We start from the raw sequence: 17,742 nt of genomic DNA on the forward strand, positions 1-17,742 counted from the left end.
AGATTTGCAATTCCTGAATGGGCCATTGAATATTTTTGGCATCACATACTTCTTCTGGTGTTATTTGCATGGGTATACCAATAGCTAGCAATGTATCATTAATGAAACTACTAATCAATTCGAATGAAATTTCACCAGAACTGATAGAGGCCAAGGCATATTCTTGCATAAAATCACGAGCAACAGTCTGAAATATAGGATGTTGAATTTATGAATATTTGTAAGTTTAAATCTTTTAATTTGGAACTCTTTCAAGGCATTCTGAAATCAGACTTCATCGTTTAGGTAATACTGATGTACATTTCCTATTTATTTACAGACAATATAAAAAAACCAGTCTGTACAAAACAACGAAAGAGTATCCAAGAGATCATCATGTCCTCACTTACAATTGGGTCGACCCCCATTTTTAATGCTGTTAAATATTGCATGCTTTCGAATCTCTTAATATATATCCAATAAAACGAATTAAACTGTGAAATACAAAAAATTAATAAATTATAGGTGTTTGTAATTTGTTTGTGCTTTAAGTTTTTGGTCCGCCTCCCGACTAGCGTGTATTAACAACGCCATTACCAATGTAATTTACATTGGCAGACACAATTCTAAATTTGACAAAAAAATTTAATATCTTAAGAAAATGTACACAAACAACCTTCAATTCAATTACAATAAATTCACAAACTTTTAGAGATAATTCTTCTATTGCATTCGAAACTTTTGAATTAAATGAAACTGCCGCCAAGAAAAACTGTATAAGAAGAAGAATCCAACATTCAGTGTTGATAACACGAATTAAAATTAACAGCTGATATAGTTTATGCAATGTTTAGATAGACTAGCAAATTGGAAGTAAAGGGCTCATATATTGATTACAATTTATTATCAAGGTGGCTCGATCTAATAAATCAAAATATATATCATGGCATGATTATACTGTGTGTATTGTTTTGAATACCATATCAAATAAATTCTAATTTCTTGAAATATATTCAAACATAGTATAATTAAACGGCATCTACAATAGAACTTTTTAGCGGGTTAAGCTACTTTATGGGGATTTATTTGACATATATGCAAAGGAATTGACAATTGAAACCCACTGGGTTAACAAAATCCGGTTATATGTAAACATACTACTATACAAGATAACTGCAATACTTAGCTGATTTGATTGTACCGTAATAATCGTGATTTATAATGAACGACCCAGTAGGAAAATATAGGGACCCATACAACACCATTTTATGAAATGATTGACATTTGTCTTTGATATATTCCCAAATCTGCAGACGATGGAAAATATAGTATCGGCGTGTACATTTTTTTTCTGAACCGGTTTTACAACCATGAATTGGCATGAGAATACCAATTATATTAATTTAAAATAGAACTAATCGCGCGTTAATAATTTTACATTTTCAAATCAAAGAAATCGCAACAGAAGTTCGTTGCCCTTTGGCTTACAATTTACATCGATTTCCTAATGGGAAAATGTGAAGCAGCAAATCCCTTTGCAATGAAAAATTTCCAATTTTCAAAGCTATATTTAGCGTTTTTGTACGAGTTACTTCTACATATGGCAATCTCTAATTGGAGGAAAGATCTGAAAGCGAAAAAATTATAAATTTGTAAGTTTTTCATTCACGTTTTTCAATTTTATTCTGAAAATAAAAAAACAAATACATTTTGACAATAAATAAAATTTATTGATATTTTGTATGTTTTGTTTACATTTTTCGACATATCAAACTGACACTTGTGTTACATACAATAACAATTTTCTATGTGGTTGTTGTTCAATTGTATTTGTTGTAGTTTTGGAGTTATCTTGTATGATTGTACCCATGGTACAATAATACAAGGTAGGGCAGCTTGAGGTGAATGACAAAAAAAAACTATGCATGTGTGGCCTCTTCTGCCAAAAATAAAATAAATATACGCAACAAGTGTTTGTGTTTATTTGAAAAATGAATGAAAGATTATGAATTCTTCCAAAATCCAGTAGGGAATACCATAAAATGTTTGATTCATCCATAACAAAGTAATTTCTTTCAGACGAACGTGTTAAAAAATTTATTTTCATTTCAATTGAACTTTACCATGTTCAATTTATTTTGAATTTATTTGACATTGTATGCAAAACAATACACACACATACACAAAATATGTATTTTGATTTGATGGAACAAGCTACCTTGAGAAAAATTTGTATTCAGTAGGTAGCTGTGCCCTACCTTGTAATAATTATACCATGATTGTACCATGGTTATGGACGAAACAAATATTTCATGATATTCGTTACTGGATTTAGGGAACGAATTTTAATACGCATCGTTTTTCACGTCTTCCAATTCTAAACAGTATATATGCTATCATTTACTGTGAATAACGGACGTGTAGTCATTTCGCAGTTAATAGCGTCATCATATGTAGTTCCGCTGCTCATTTCAGTGAATCAATAAATTGAATTAAATTCAAACTTTATTCCAGTAGAGGTGGGCCAGTAGGGATCCGGGAATTGAAAGATGAGTTCTTTTAACGAATCTTTGGATGATGAACATTTGAAACTGGTAAGTTAATGTCAATTGTGATAAATTTTAAAGATATATGCTTTCTCTACAGATTGGTTAGGGCCTTCAACTTTAAAACTTTGGTTTGAAGTGTAAGCACAAATGGAACTTGTGTCTGGGATCGTTTCGAAAGGCAATGATATAGAATATTAAACACCAATGCTCACCGAACTCATTGAGATCGTCCTGGCCGTTTGAGAGGAAAATTTTTTAAAAAATAGAGACGGTAGATGACGTATAGTTGAAGCTAAGACAATATTGGTATATTTGCAAAGAAGGCTTTAGCTGTAGCCTGATAAGGTGACAAGTTGTGTCCCTTAGAGTGACCTTATTGATCAGCAACGTCGCCATAAATTTCGTCTTCCACATATACAGCGTTGACGGAAAGCATTTTCAGAATTTTTAAGGCTAGTCATATTTGAGACACATCTAAGAAATCTTCTGTTCACAGAAAAACGTTAAAAAAGTCCATGCTTCCCACGATATGGAGCTCTGAAGTTTTGAAATCTGTGATTAAAATTTCAGGAAAAAATCCCGAAATTTTTCTTGTTCCCCTCTGAAATTGGCGTTTTAGCTATTTTTAATTAAGGCTAGTCGGTTAATTTTGGATGTGATTGAGACTATGGCTCTAGGGACCGCTTGGATATCCATAAACTACTTACATCTACTCTCTTATAAAAACATATCCCCTTTAGGTATATTTGGGAAATATTTGTATACTTGCACTATGGTCCTTTTTATAAAAATAAGATTTTTTAACACTGCTTTATTCACATTATTTAAATTTATTAAATTCCTTTTACAGGTGGAAAGTATCAACAATCGTGTCGGTAGCATATACAAACAGCTATGTGAATTCGAAGAATGCATCGATCCAAATACATCCGAAGACTATGGTGATGCGCATAGTAAAATAATGGATTTACTCGAATGTTTAGATGATATACAAGAGTCGGCACAAATGATTAGACCCTACAATTTGACATTACGTTCACAGCAGCAGGCACTAAATGAACAAATCAAATGTTTAGAACAGTCGGTGCAGTTGATGAGACTGGAAACTGGTAAAACGCAAAATGGAATGGAAGAATAATGTTCGGCTATACATATCATGTATTATTTTTTTATCACAAAAAAGAGTATTGCATTTTACAGTATAATGTATGAGAGAATTTAAGACTATTATACAACAACTGCAGAATTCCATTTTTTATACAGAAACTTTGTTTAAAATATATATTTTTAATTTTGTTTAAGTTTATTTTGTAGTATACTGGCCATATAAGTCTTTTTGGCTTGACTTTGAAATGAATAAATTAAATTAAAATTAAACAACAATTGTTAATTGTAATTAAATGTTGGAGAAAATGTAAACGTATGGCAACTGAATCCACTTTATATTAACTCCAAAGAGTTGATATATGTTGCAACACCGCACAACCTCTTTCCCATTAGTCCCAATTAAAAAAAAAACACTTCTCTTTTTTTTTTTTGAACAATCATATCAATTAATTTTTTATTTTTATACGCCATCATTTTATTTCATATTTAATATAAAATAAAACTGCCAATTAAAACGTACATATAAATTTTAACTAAATATTAGGATAATGATATAGGTTACACATAAAACATGCTTTGAGATTGTTTTTTTTGTTTATAATAGAGATTAATGTTAGGATAGAGGATTTTGATGGAAAGGAGGAATATACGCTGACCAATATACCCATTAAAAATGTATTTATAACTAAAGGGAAAAACACTAAAATAAATTAATGGAAAATGATAAGAGTATTGTTTTACTAAATTGTAAAATATTTTCTAATCTAATAGATAATATTTAAGACATACACCCAAATACACATATATGAGAATTACAAACAAAAATAATGAATACACCACATATATTCGTTTTTTGTTCAAAATTATTACAACATTCGAGCCAATATTGTTCTACATTACTGTGTTGTTTTTTCTTTTCGTTTGTGTATATATTACGAATGGTGATAATAATACTACTACTGCTGCTGATCTACTGCCCAATTTTTTTACGGTGTCAAACAGCATTGTTGTTGTTGCCCCCCCTTTGCAGCCAGGCCAATAGAAAACGCAAAGCAGGCTGTAATAACACCAATTTTCAGATATCTGTATTAATACTAATACGTGTTAAGAATTCACCATGTGAATCGGCCACCGCCCGTATGATTTCCAACAGCAATTCACGCGAGAGACATGCGATTTTCGGTAGCCGCGCCACTCGGGCAAAATCCTTAACAATCAATTTGAGCGCATGCTCTTTGATATCGAAAATTTTCGTATAATCTGATGCCTCCAGAGTTTGGAGGACATTCTCATAGGTTATATTATGTTCAAGGGAATATTTGCAAAATGAATGTAAACGATTATTGGATAAACCATAAAAATGTGGTGCTTGGAATAGATAGAGTGCATCTTGGGGTGGTAATTTCGTTTCGCCATAATATATATAACGTAATAATGATTGAAATGCCTCAACCGATGGTAAGATATCGCCAATGGAAATCTGTAAAAAAAGAGCAGAGAAGAGATTTTTTTTAGTGATTTTTTCGGAAGACATTTTAAATGTCTTCGGTTCATAAAAGTCCTATTAATGTTGTGTCCCAAGAATACCTCAAAGATACATTTGAAGATAATTTAAAACCCATAAATTGTCTTCTGTCTTCTGGATATTCTGTCCCCAAAAGTTTTTTTAATGATTTGTTGTTAATAAAAGAAATTTTAAATGTCTCCAGTTCATAGAAGTCTTATTTATGTTTAGTCCCAAGAACACCTCAAATAAACGTTTTCAATGTTTTTCTGACTAATGAATACCTATAAAAGTATTTCGTCAATACACTTCTGGTTAAAAGCCTTCTGCCTACAGAAGACTTCTTAAAACATGTTTCCTCACGATACACGAGGAATCTTTGTATATTACACGGATATTCTCCGTGGCGCGAAAGCACGTCTAATTCAGACTTTGTGCATTTACACACAAGACCCACAGCGAGACATCTTTATTAAACGAAAATCCCTGTCACATCTTTCTTTCTTCTATAATCGCACTTTCTTGGCGGTTCAGAATCTCATTGGCCACGCCATTGAACATTGTCCAATTAGCAATCGTGACCTCCGCTTTCAACATCCATACCGCATTTCCAGTTTTCTTTGTCATACAATCTTTATCCATGTGCTTCATCATATTGATCAAACGCTCTGCTCTTATCTGCTCATACGCGACCGGGAAGTTGGAGCCTGTAAACAACAATGACAATCAAAGGAAGATAATCGACACGCTTATTGGCACCACAATCTTCCTATGATTGGTCGTCATTATTGTCTAAAGGCTGCAACTTCCCGGCTGCATTTCCAGGATTTATAGCAGCAATTTTCCTGACCAGAACATCCATAATCACCGGCCATCTTGTGTTGACTGCCTTTGTCCGCCGGCTTAATCTTCTTATCCATTACGTCTCACACTTACCAACAGATATTTTTTTATGGTCATACTTCTTGTTAACCGGATTCAACTTCACAGCCGGACCCTCTTCCATAACAGTTATATTTGCATTAGCCATACAATCGTTCTTTTCAACGGTCAACATTGGACGGACTATTACTCCACAATGCCAGGAATCATTAGCGAGCATTATTCAACTTGTCGCGCCTCTGCTGATCGACGGGTCTTCTCCGAAAGAGTCAGTTCTTTCCAAAAATGTCCTTTTTTCTCGTCCTCTTTTCCCATGATTTTTCTACTGCCTGGGCTTTCTCTGCAGTCGCAACCAATTGACTTTTAAGTTCGTGAACTTGATTTTCTAATTCGAAGGATTTGTTTTTAGCCGCTTCAACCTTTGCCTGCAACGATTGCACTTTTTCTTTAAAGCAAACATTGGCGACTTCCATTGTTTTTTTGGAGCAGCTTCTAGTTCCCCTTTTTATGTACGTTACTTCGCCACGTCACGACTTTTTTCCTCCAAATCTTTATCATAGCTTTCGTATAGTATATCGAACACAAACTTCGATTACCTTAGATTTTGTCACTCCTCCTCCAATGCTGCCAAATTGCTCTTGGGCTGGCCTAAACCCTCCTTCCATTTTGGATTTCTTCTCCAATATCTCCATCCACCGATCACGAACCACCGGATCGTATTTCACTACATCGGATGCGACCCTCACTATATCTTTTATATTGTCATATACACACTGGTTTTCCCGCATATCCTTCGTCGTATCCAGACTATCTATAATCTCTACGAACATGCCGATATTCGCTGGTGGAGCCTTTTTTTTCTCGGTGCCATATCTGGACACAAACTTAGAAATGGACCATAGATTTCCCCTTCTACTCCAATGCCGTTTGAAGACTGCCAATTTGCGTTTGGGCTGTCCTAAACCTTCTTACCATTTTGGATTTCAATTCTTTTTTATTTCTTTGGACCCTTTATATAATCTAGAATCTATAATCTCTACGAACTTGCCGAAATTCACTGGTAGAGCCTTTTTGTTATCGGTCGGTGCCGAATCTCTGGTTCATTTTTTAGCGTAAGGGACTGCATAGCTTTCCCCCTTCTATCTGCAGCCGTTATGCCCAGAATTGAAGCTTCCCTGACCTTTTTCTCGCCGCCAACGCCTTCTTCTTTGCCGCAGTTTGATTTTGACTCAGGATTTTATTTTTCAATTCTTTTTTTTTAACTTTTTTTGATCTATGAGACTTCATAAACCCCTTAAAATTATTTAAAGTTGACGTTATGGTTTTAAATTAATAAGAAAATAAATTAATAATGACCTGTAAGTCTTCTGTCTATATGTGTGGATACAGAATACCTTAAAAATACTCTGTATACAGAATATATATTGAAAGACTCCCATATAAGTCCCCTATAATCTCCTTATATCTGTTGATAACTTCTTAGAGATATTCTGTCCAAAGTCCCGACAGCAGGCATTAAATATTGTCTATAGAAGATCTCATATTTTTTTCTCCCACCATTGGCGGCAACGATAGAAGTTCTGTTTGAAGACATGATTCTACTTACATTAACTGTATTATCTGGTGGCATAAATGATCTAAACATTGCCTGAAAATATTGCGTTCGGGCCGATAAAATTGATTTGTGGGCTGTTATAACATGACCATCCAGTAAAAGATTTATATCGCAAAATTCCTTGCCAGTTGATTCCAAAAATACGGCCATGTCACTCTCCAATGTGGTGCCTTAGACAAAAAAACAATAAACACGTTATAAATAGAGTGCAAAACTAGTGGCAAGAAATTAACATGGAAACGCATACATACCCACATTTTTATCTAAATTTGGATCGGCCACAATTAATTTGCCTGGACTTAATTTTTTGCGTATAATTTCCACCAGTAATGGCTTGTCCAAATCGCTGAATTCATTCGACATGACGACATCGGTAAAGTTTTCCTCTTTAACCAAAAATTGCATGCAATGGTCCTTGACAATTTGTATCCTAAATATTTTAATAAAAGAATTATTTCAATATTTATTTTGGAATTACTATTCTCAAATCCTACTTCTTCTTATCAGCATTGTAGAGAGCCTCCAAAACATTTTGTTTATTTATTTTATAATCCAAATACTGTATACAGCCATGAGCTAGACGCGGCATTAAAAACAATCCAGCCAATTGATAAATATCCGTTATGAGAATAATTATATTTTTATTATATGATTCCTTGAGATCTATACGATCGGTGTAAATGTAATTTAGTATAATTTCAAATGCCTCTGGATTGGCATTGGGCAAACGAACTTCTAGCAGAGGTCCTTGATTCGAGGAAGTAGAACATGTCCTTACCTCAATGCCCGAACCAAATACCTTTTCCATTTGCTGTTGTCTAGCATCACGTGCTGCCAAAATTTTCGTACGCAAATACTTCGATCTAGCTGCCACAAAGGCAATGTGTGCCATTATTTTCACCTCTTCCGGTCCCAATATAAACTGTATATCACAGAATTGTTTTTCGTTGAAAAATTTCCCATAATCATCGCGTAGTGTACATTTGGGATAGCTGGAGAATTGAAAACGATACGTGTCACCACGACGTACACTATTATCGACAGTGCCACCAAATATATACATGGCATCGCTTATGACAGCACTTGCATGGAATACACGACCCGAAGGTATATCGGAATTTGGTTCAGGTTGTATTATCGACCACACCTGTGTATCTAAATCATAGTAATGCAAATCATTCGGTAATGTTGAATCGGCTGAACCACCAAATACATAAAGAAAGCGATCATGGTGGACCATAGTGTGGCCATAACGGCGGGATGGTGGTTGAGAGCTGACACCACGTAAAACACTTTCGTTGCCGATGCGGCGCCATCTATTAAAAATAAAGAAATGCTAGTTCTATTGTCTTCTAAAGAATTTCGATTAAATACTTACGTTAATGTTTTAAAATTAAATTCGAAGAGGGAATTTGTAATTTGCATGCCACTCTGGCCAGAAAAGACATACATGCAATCACGAGCTACAGCCACGGGGAAATTACAACATGTTGGCGGACAATCTCCTTTTTGTTCTACTTCTTCCCATTGGTGGTTTTCTCCCTATATGAATAGAATAAATATTTTAAAAGGGAATATATAATGAAGACCTGTTAAAGACCTTCTAGGCATAGAAGATATTTTAAAGATCTTCTTAAGTAGGAACAGTAGAAGGACTATAGAAATGAAATAGAAAAAGTTGTACAAATGTTTGGATTATTTCCCAATGAGAGTTTTTTCAGCAATAATCGAAAGCAGAAAAATTTGAATGTAGACCAGTCTTCATGGATGAATATTCATTGGCAAATTAAGGTCTCTGACGTTTACATTAAAAACAATAGGGGGACAGAAACCTTTAAGATTGTTAACCGATTTCGATACGAATACATTTCTAGGAGCGACGACAGATTCCTTCATTACATTTGATTCGGTAAGTAGTTGAGATGGTTGTGCTCTTGGCACAGATGTTTCGAAAAGGACATCAATGTCTACTAGCAATGCAAATCTATTTTGAGAGATGACTTGATTTGTTCCTGGTGGTATTTCCGATGATTGACATATTCTTGGTCGTTTGGATTGAGAACGATCACACGCATTTAAAACGGTGCCATTAGCTTTTGAATTGGTGTTTTCCGACACAGGACCTGTTGCCAGACTTGAATTCGGTCGGTCAACAAGGTCTACACTTCCTTCGTTGATGCTACAGTAATCCTCCTGTGTGTACTTGGCCAGAATCACCGTAGTGTCCAGCTCGCTCACCATCAGTCAGGGTAAGATTTAGTAGCAGTTCCTCCGGAAGTGTATCCACACTTAGCAGCTGCTGGTGTGGATGCTTTGGATCACAATCGCTTCATCTCCATGACACGTGGCTTGTGGTCTTACCAACGATTGCCTCCGGTACTGGGTTATTAACTCCCTGCACCGTAACTTTATTTCTCCTATTCTTTTTGCCCATCTTAGTTGATTATTTTAAGGGCACTACCCGAAGATATCCAAGGTATTCATGAATTTTAATACTACGACTTTTATCATTACTCAAAAATAGTTTTCTACTTACTGTTAAATTCAATGTCCACATATCATTTAGACGCGCATTACCATCATAGCCAGCATATATCCACATTTTATCATCATATACCGCAGCACCATGAGCTGAACGTGGCACTGGCATTCTATAAAATTGTTTTCAAGAAATCACAATCCTAAGGAATATGATTCACATTTGTATGACAACTACAAATACATACTTTCCCGAAAATTTCCATTCAACCCACATGGCACGTTGAAACTCATATTCGAATAGATCATTTTTATTGGTGAGATTAGAGTTACTGTGTATATCGCCAGTATAACCACCAAATATGAACATGGAATTGCCATAGACAACAGCAGAATGATGATAGCGGGGTGCTGGTGGTGTGCCCGTGGCACAGGCGCGACCCCAGGATTTATCCTTGACACCGAATCTTATCAAATCGTTGAGCATGGTTTTGCCATTGTCGCCGCCAAAAACATACATGGCATCCTTGTAGGCCACCACAGTGTGTTTGGAGCGTCTTAAAGGAGGAAGAAAAAGGGAATCATTGAAAGGAAAATAATTGTCTTAAAAAATTGACTCACTTGGCCCCCACAAATTCAGCACATTCCAACATTTTCGACCACTGATGTGTGGCCGTGTACGTGCTGAAGTCCACATTTAAAGCATTACAACTATAGCTACCGGGTGATACCGATTTGGTATTGTTCGATGCACAGCCCCGTGATGAGGTACCACGCATTGAACTGGAACTCGAATGTGACATTCTGCTGCGTCGACTTTTACGCTCTCCCTCCGATGAATGATGTGAATGATGGGCCTGTTGCAGTTGATGATGTCTATCAGCTTCGCATGCTACACACTGTTGTGTTGTGCCCGTGGATGGTGCTACGGTTGCCGGTGTACCGTAATCGTTATTCGTTGAAGAGGAAGAAGATGCGGTATAGCCACTCAAGACTGCACTTGATGATATTGAACGACAACCCGAGCCTCCACCACCGTAATGTCTGCTACTGTGGGAGGAGGAAGCAGCTGCAATGAAATTTTTGGAACGAATTAATAAAGGATTGCAGGGAAATATATGGAGAATTACTTACTCTGAGACTGCTCCTCCTGCGTATCGTTGGTCGTATCCGACCCTAAAATGGCCCTTAGCATCAACTTTGGTTCATAGACTTTTGAACGTTGACGCGATTTATTCTTCTCACTGTTCGACACTTTGTTGTTGTTTTAGGTGGCCTCTTTGTTATAGTGAATATGACGGCAATTGCGTTACACTCGGTTTGTTGTCGCTGGAAAAGATATCGTTGTACTGATGTAGGGCAAATAAATCTGAAAAAATAAAAGAAAATTATAATTATAGAATCGATAATAAGTAAAAGCCAAATGTTATATTCGAATTATTTTCAGGAATCCTAAGTGGACCTATTGAAGGTATTTTTTCCAAAGAAGACATTAAAGGCCGAGTTCGTATGTGAGTTGAAATGGATCCCCCCCCATTCGAAATACATTTTTGTGACTCGATTAAATTTTTATTAGAGGATAAGAAAATTTTTCGCTGGGTTGTCCTTTTGTTGCAAGCACTTCTTTATTTGAAAATTTTAATTTGTTTTCGTTCACTTTTCATATGTGGAATGGAAAAACTATTCATGCATATCTCCGGGATTATGGATTTTTCGCAAAACTCCCCAAGTATCCCTTGTACGTAATACGAACCGTCGAGGTAATTTTCCCGGAGCAAATCTACAGATTTTTAATGCGTTCCGTTTTGTTTATGTACACAACAACAAAAACAAACAAATATTTTAATAATATTTGGAATTAAATAAAACTTTTCTGTTTCTTTTTTCACTCAACAGAACCAGAGTCCGTGTTTTTGTTCGGTTGTTAAATTGAAAAACGTTCCACTAGCTAACGAATGGGGGAGAAGACAAAACGGACGATAAAGAAGAACTCAAAGTGGAAAGTGGTATAACGAAATATTTACGAATAAGCTGTGATAGAGATTGCATGAGAACCGCATTGTTGTTGACACCAAGGCCTATAAATAAGGTCGCCCAGGGCGACCAGCTGGATATCAGCTGCATCTTTGTTTTATTTTTAAATATCCCTAAGCGCGTTGGGAAGTAAAAGGTGGGAAAAGGGGGGAGGGGATACTTAGCTGCATCTTAAGTTTTCTGTTAATATCCATTATTCTGAATTGACTTCCATTATGATAACGTAAACAAATGCCAAATTTTTGACATTAGACTTGAGAAAAAATAGCTGACTTTTGCAAGCTGGGTTGACACCATGGCCCTATAAAGTGGTCCTTAATTTTGACTTAATCGTCTGAAAACGTAAACAAAACCAGTAAGGAAAGTAGTAAAGTCGGACGGGGCCGACTATATGATACCCTTCACCACTATGGGTATATTAAACAGGACTGTTAGCATGAAATTGGATGAAATAAAATATGTGATATTTATCTAAATGTGAATCTACCTATCTATCCATAAAGTATGTAAATCGACTTCAAACAAATATAAATAGGTAATCCGTTGGGCTATGTCTGTACTTCTAGAAAACGCAACTACATAATTCTATGCTCAATTTTGTACGTTGTGCAAAATTTGATGTCAAACTGACTAACATGAGGAGTTTGATGTCCAATTTACTTGAAATCGGGCGAAAATATATATGGAAGCACTATCCAAATATTAAGCGATTTCAAAAAAATGTCACAGGATAGGTTATACCAATTTCAGAACGTTTTGTTCCTATTGGTTCCTTGGCGCGTCAATTACTTAAAATCAAACTAAAATAAAAGGGAGCTATATTTAAATCAGGACCGATTTTCATGAAACTTGGCAGACATCATTCTAGACTCAATTCAGTACGTTATGCTAAATTTCGTGCAAATCCAAAGATATATAGCGACATGGGTGCACCATTTACATGAAATCGGACGAAACTATATATGGGAGCTATATGTAAATCTTGACCTATTTTCACGAAACTTGGCAGACATCATTCTAGACTCAATTCAGTACGTTATGCCAAATTTCGTGCAAATCCCAAGATATATGTGGTGCACCATTTACATGAAATCGAAGGAACTAAATCTGTACCGATTTTCACGAAACTTGGCAGACATCATTCTAGACTCAATTCAGTACGTTATGTCAAATTTCGTGCAAATCGAAAGATATATAGGGACTTTGGGGCACCATTTACATGAAATCGGACGAAACTATATATGGGAGATATATCTAAATCAGGACCAATTTTCATGAAACTTGGCAGACATCATTCTGGGCTCAATTAAGTACGATATGCCAAATTTCGTGCAAATCGAAGGATTTATAGGGATTTTGGTGCATTATTTACATTAAATCGGACGAAACTATATATGGGAGCTATATCTAAATCTGGACCGATTTTCTCGAAACTTGGCAGACATCACTCTAGGTTTAATTCAGTACGTTATGCCAAATTTCCTGCAAATCAAAAGATATATAGGGACTTTGGGGCACCATTTACATGAAATCGGACGAAGCTATATATGGGAGCTATATCCTATGATTTTCACGAAACTTGGCAGACATCATTATAGGCCTAAATGATTAGCCTGTACCAAATTTCGTGCAAATCGAAAGATATATAGGGACCGTTTACATTAAATCGGTAAAAATATATATATGGGAGCTATATGTAAATCTGAACCGATTTTTCCCAATTTCAATAGGGTTCGTCCTTGGGCCGAATAAGTGACCTATGCCAAATTTCATCCAATTCGGATCATAAATGCGACCCGTACTTTGTTTACAATTTAACATGATTTTATGCATAAATCGACTTAAAAAGTGATTTTATGCATATTCTCAAAAGGAATCATGTGTACATCTGTCTTTTTATCTGTTACAAACATATGCACAAAGACATAATACCCTATACCACAGTGTGGTGAAGAGTATAAATAGTCTCCCTTTGGAACAAGTCAAATTTAAAGACTTCTCTCGAATAATTTTGGATTTTTTTATATCGTAAGTAGTCCTTATTTTATGGGAACAAGTTGAGTTTAGGGGCTCATCTCGGAATTTTCTGAAATTTTTAACCACAGGTTCCCCTGACCACAAAAATATATAACTTTTATGGTGAAAGTCCATACATCCCGAGATATGGGCCTTAGAAGTTTCGAATACTCCTATTCTTATAACTTCGCCAATTAAATGTCGTTGATGGAAATATAGATATGGTTGTAAAGCTTACACAATATGCTTTCACGTTAAATGCATTTTAGTTAAAAAATGTTCCTTCGGACGGGGTTTTAAAACTTTCTCCTATGGACAGGTACTAAATACAGCTACGCAATTTTGTATTTTTTCCAAACAGATATTATATAAATTCAATTTTTTATTCATTTTTAAAAACAAATTATTAATAAAAAAATTAAATATCAAAACATAAATAACTTAAATGTACATGAACTAATTTAAATTAAGTGTCATACCGAATCTTCTTTGCAGGAAATACTTCCTCTTCGGAATCGGATTCGTCTTCGGAATTCGATTCCACCATACAATGCTCGGGGTCCCTGGTGTTTGACACCATATAGGTTTCGGAAGAATCCATTCTGATTTCCTCCCTTATGAATATACATTTATGCATATAACCGATGAAGATTTTTCTACGGTTATATCTAGAAAGAGACTCCATAAAATGTCGCCACAATCCCTCTATGGTGTTGGTGTGCTCTCCAATATCCTTCTTGGGTCAATGTGTCGTAAGCCTTTATATAAAAAATATCTATTTTACTGTAGTTAAGGCTATAAATGTTTAACACTTACCTTCCAAAAGTCGGAAATTATTGTTAGGGTTTCCTTCAAACCGTCTTCAACGGGGACAATAAAATATTTATTAGTTCCCCGTTCAACCCAATGAAAACCCATTGCCCTTCAACATAGTGACCTCTATTGTACTTCCGGTTTCCGACAATGGACTCATCTATTTCCACTTCCTTCCCTGGGCCACCGATCTCAATTTGGACCTGAAAAGAACTTTAGACAACAACTCCTCGACTGAAGTTTTCCGGTCTATTCCAGTCCGCTTATTGGTTTTAGGTTTTTTAATGCAGTAATGGACAGGTGCGATCTATCAGAGAACGTTTCTTTTCATAAGGAACGCCTGTAGCTGTACCTGCCATGTCGACGGCCAGGAAATTTTTCTGTCACCTACAAGAAGAAAATTACCTCAAAATCCAACATTCACCACACAAGGTCTCAATTCTAAATGATGTCCCTTAGTACTTTTGAGAAGCCCAGGGTATGGAACCAAACCCCACTCCTGCAATTTCCTTAATGTAGAAATCCTCAAACGTCATATTACATCCCCTCAATATACCGAACATGTGGCAAGAAATCTATATGGAGTCAAAAACATGTCCTAATATGGACCAGTGACGGATAGTAGAATAGTAGAAGGTGCTATAAAGTTAATGCAGCCTTTTATATTTTAAAGTGGAATGTTATGAAAATTTGTAGACTTGACGAAAGTTGTTTATCCAAGATACAAACCGAATGGTTTATACAAAATAGCAAACAAGGACATGAACCACAACAACGTAGAATTATTCACTGTAGTATATTGACAATAGATGAACTTAAGTGGGCAACGACATATTTTCCTATTAGAGAACTTTATATGTTTGAAATCAATATGTGTTTTTATTTGGATTACCATTGTTATTTAAAAAAGATAGGCATAATTTCAGTTTGATTGGGTTTCTTTTTAATGCCCCTCTATATAGGCAATTGATTTCCTTTAATTTTATTTCGAAATAATCAATTATGGGAAGGACAATTTACGTATATGTTTGTGTGTTAACGTGTAAATATTGGTTTCTTTGTCATTGCATACTTTCTTGTATTACTTCGAAAAATACGTTTGTAAGCAAAACTGAAAAATCAGTCAAGCGGGATATCATTGACAGATACAAAACAGTTTAGATTTATATATTTGAAGACATATTGTTCTTAATGTTGCCAATGTATAAGGGAATTAAAACATTGTATTTGTTTGAAAATGTTGCCTAAAGATGGACTTAGGCGGGCTGGTAAAGGCATACCAGCCCGAAAGTAGGCAATTCAATAATAATTTTTCGTTCCTGTGTTTAACGTCCATTTAAATAACTTTTAATTTTCCAAATTGCTTCTTTTTAATAATTTTTCTGGTCATCCTTTATTGTAGTTTTCGCTTAAATGCCTGAGCCTTTTCATCACATTAGCCTTTTTGGTTTTTTTTTGTGTGAAATAAATTCCTCTATAAAGTGCTAAGCTAGGCATTTTCAACATAAAAATGTAATTGCCAAAAGCAGAGGATTATCGCTTTGACTTTAGGCCAACAAGTGTACATCGTTCAGCAATTGGTTTAGCTAGAACATAAATCTTGGCAAGTGTCGAAATTGCCATTACGATGGATGAAAGTGGTGTGATAGATTTTAGTACTAGGAGTAAACGTTTGTAATAATTGATAACATAAAAAATGTATGAAGTTAAAATTCATCTTACTTTTCGAAATAATAACATTAACCTTTTTCTATAATACCCTTGCATTTGGGCAAATTTTGAATATGAGTCATACTATCACATCCAAATTAATTACATTTTGTGTATCTATACTGTACAGAAAATCTAGAAAGGTATGGTTTAAATTCAATTATTATCACATCCCAAAACTATACCCCCTATATATCCGCCATATAATCTCGAACATAATAAAAAAAGAAAGGATTTGCTAGCCATTGCTTCTTTATCCGTGAAGAGGAGTAATTAAAATGTACACACAAAGACAATGACTACAAAGAGTGTTAATGGAAATAATGATACACATACATCTTGAGATTTTGGGTGTTCTGACACAACCTTAAAAAATTGTTGCCGTTGACAACATAAGTCTGAGGACATGACTGGGATAAACCGGGCAAATACACAATTCTCAGCAAAAATGACAAAAAGAGAAAGAGTAATGAAACAGAAATGGACTTGAATATAAATACAAAGGTGAAGACTGTTGGTAATGTCATTAACATATGATTTTACCTGTCTTTTTTATGAAATTGGAACGAAGATGAATGTCGGAAGAAATTATTTTCTGATGATAATATTGGAAAACAAAATGATAAATAAAACGAATAAGGAAAGTAATATAGTCGGTCGGGACCGATCATATGAGATGCGTTATATAGCTCATATTTTACAAATATATCATACTTTCATCTGTTCGCTTCTATTGAGCACTGTTGTTATGTGTTAATACGCAAAACCTTATTTTCTTCTGATTTCCACGGTTTACATAGCATCAAGATCTCTCTAAAAAATCATCTCTATGGATGTTTATGCTATATCGTATCTATTGTATCTTAAAACGATGCCTTTCTACTCTTTCTTGGAAAATATCTATTGTCTTTTAACTTTAGAACATTCTCTAGTATTGCAGAATCTTCTTCCTTGCTGCAAAATCTGAAAGCCATAAATCTTCCAGGTCGTCTGGCCGTTTAATATAATGGTCGATCAGTCCAGATGTAAAAGTAACTGTGAAATAAGTATCCAGA

At 35.1% G+C, this 17,742-nt stretch overlaps 2 protein-coding genes across 2 annotated transcripts; one reads left to right on the forward strand and one right to left on the reverse strand.

Annotated features, from left to right (window-relative positions):
- Nucleotides 1–2,528: 2,528 nt before the first annotated feature.
- Nucleotides 2,529–3,666, forward strand: LOC133336624 (uncharacterized). Its single transcript, XM_061544906.1, has 2 exons — nt 2,529–2,573; nt 3,379–3,666. Exons 1-2 carry the CDS (start codon nt 2,529–2,531, stop codon nt 3,664–3,666), a joined length of 333 nt encoding a protein of 110 aa, XP_061400890.1.
- A 1,029-nt stretch (nt 3,667–4,695) lies between these two features.
- On the reverse strand, nt 4,696–11,085 carry LOC133336625 (leucine-zipper-like transcriptional regulator 1 homolog; the record flags this gene model as incomplete). The annotated part of the gene is made up of 8 exons (XM_061544907.1): nt 4,696–5,115; nt 7,628–7,806; nt 7,888–8,066; nt 8,131–8,952; nt 9,015–9,178; nt 10,173–10,287; nt 10,363–10,671; nt 10,736–11,085. Coding segments are annotated over 8 exons (2,523 nt in total), but the record flags the coding sequence as incomplete, so codon positions are not given.
- Nucleotides 11,086–17,742: the final 6,657 nt, after the last annotated feature.

The sequence above is a fragment of the Musca vetustissima genome, unplaced genomic scaffold (genome assembly GCF_032173495.1).
Source record: "Musca vetustissima isolate MV318-11 ecotype Yass unplaced genomic scaffold, APGP_CSIRO_Mvet_v1 utg19302, whole genome shotgun sequence".
NCBI lineage: Eukaryota > Metazoa > Arthropoda > Insecta > Diptera > Muscidae > Musca > Musca vetustissima.

Bases quoted from the DNA above. Each gene is read 5' to 3' on its own strand.
- LOC133336624 (XM_061544906.1), top strand. From the start codon at position 2,529: ATGAGTTCTTTTAACGAATCTTTGGATGATGAACATTTGAAACTG. The intron at 2,574-3,378 runs GTAAGTTAATGT...TTCCTTTTACAG, and splicing joins ATGATGAACATTTGAAACTG to GTGGAAAGTATCAACAATCG.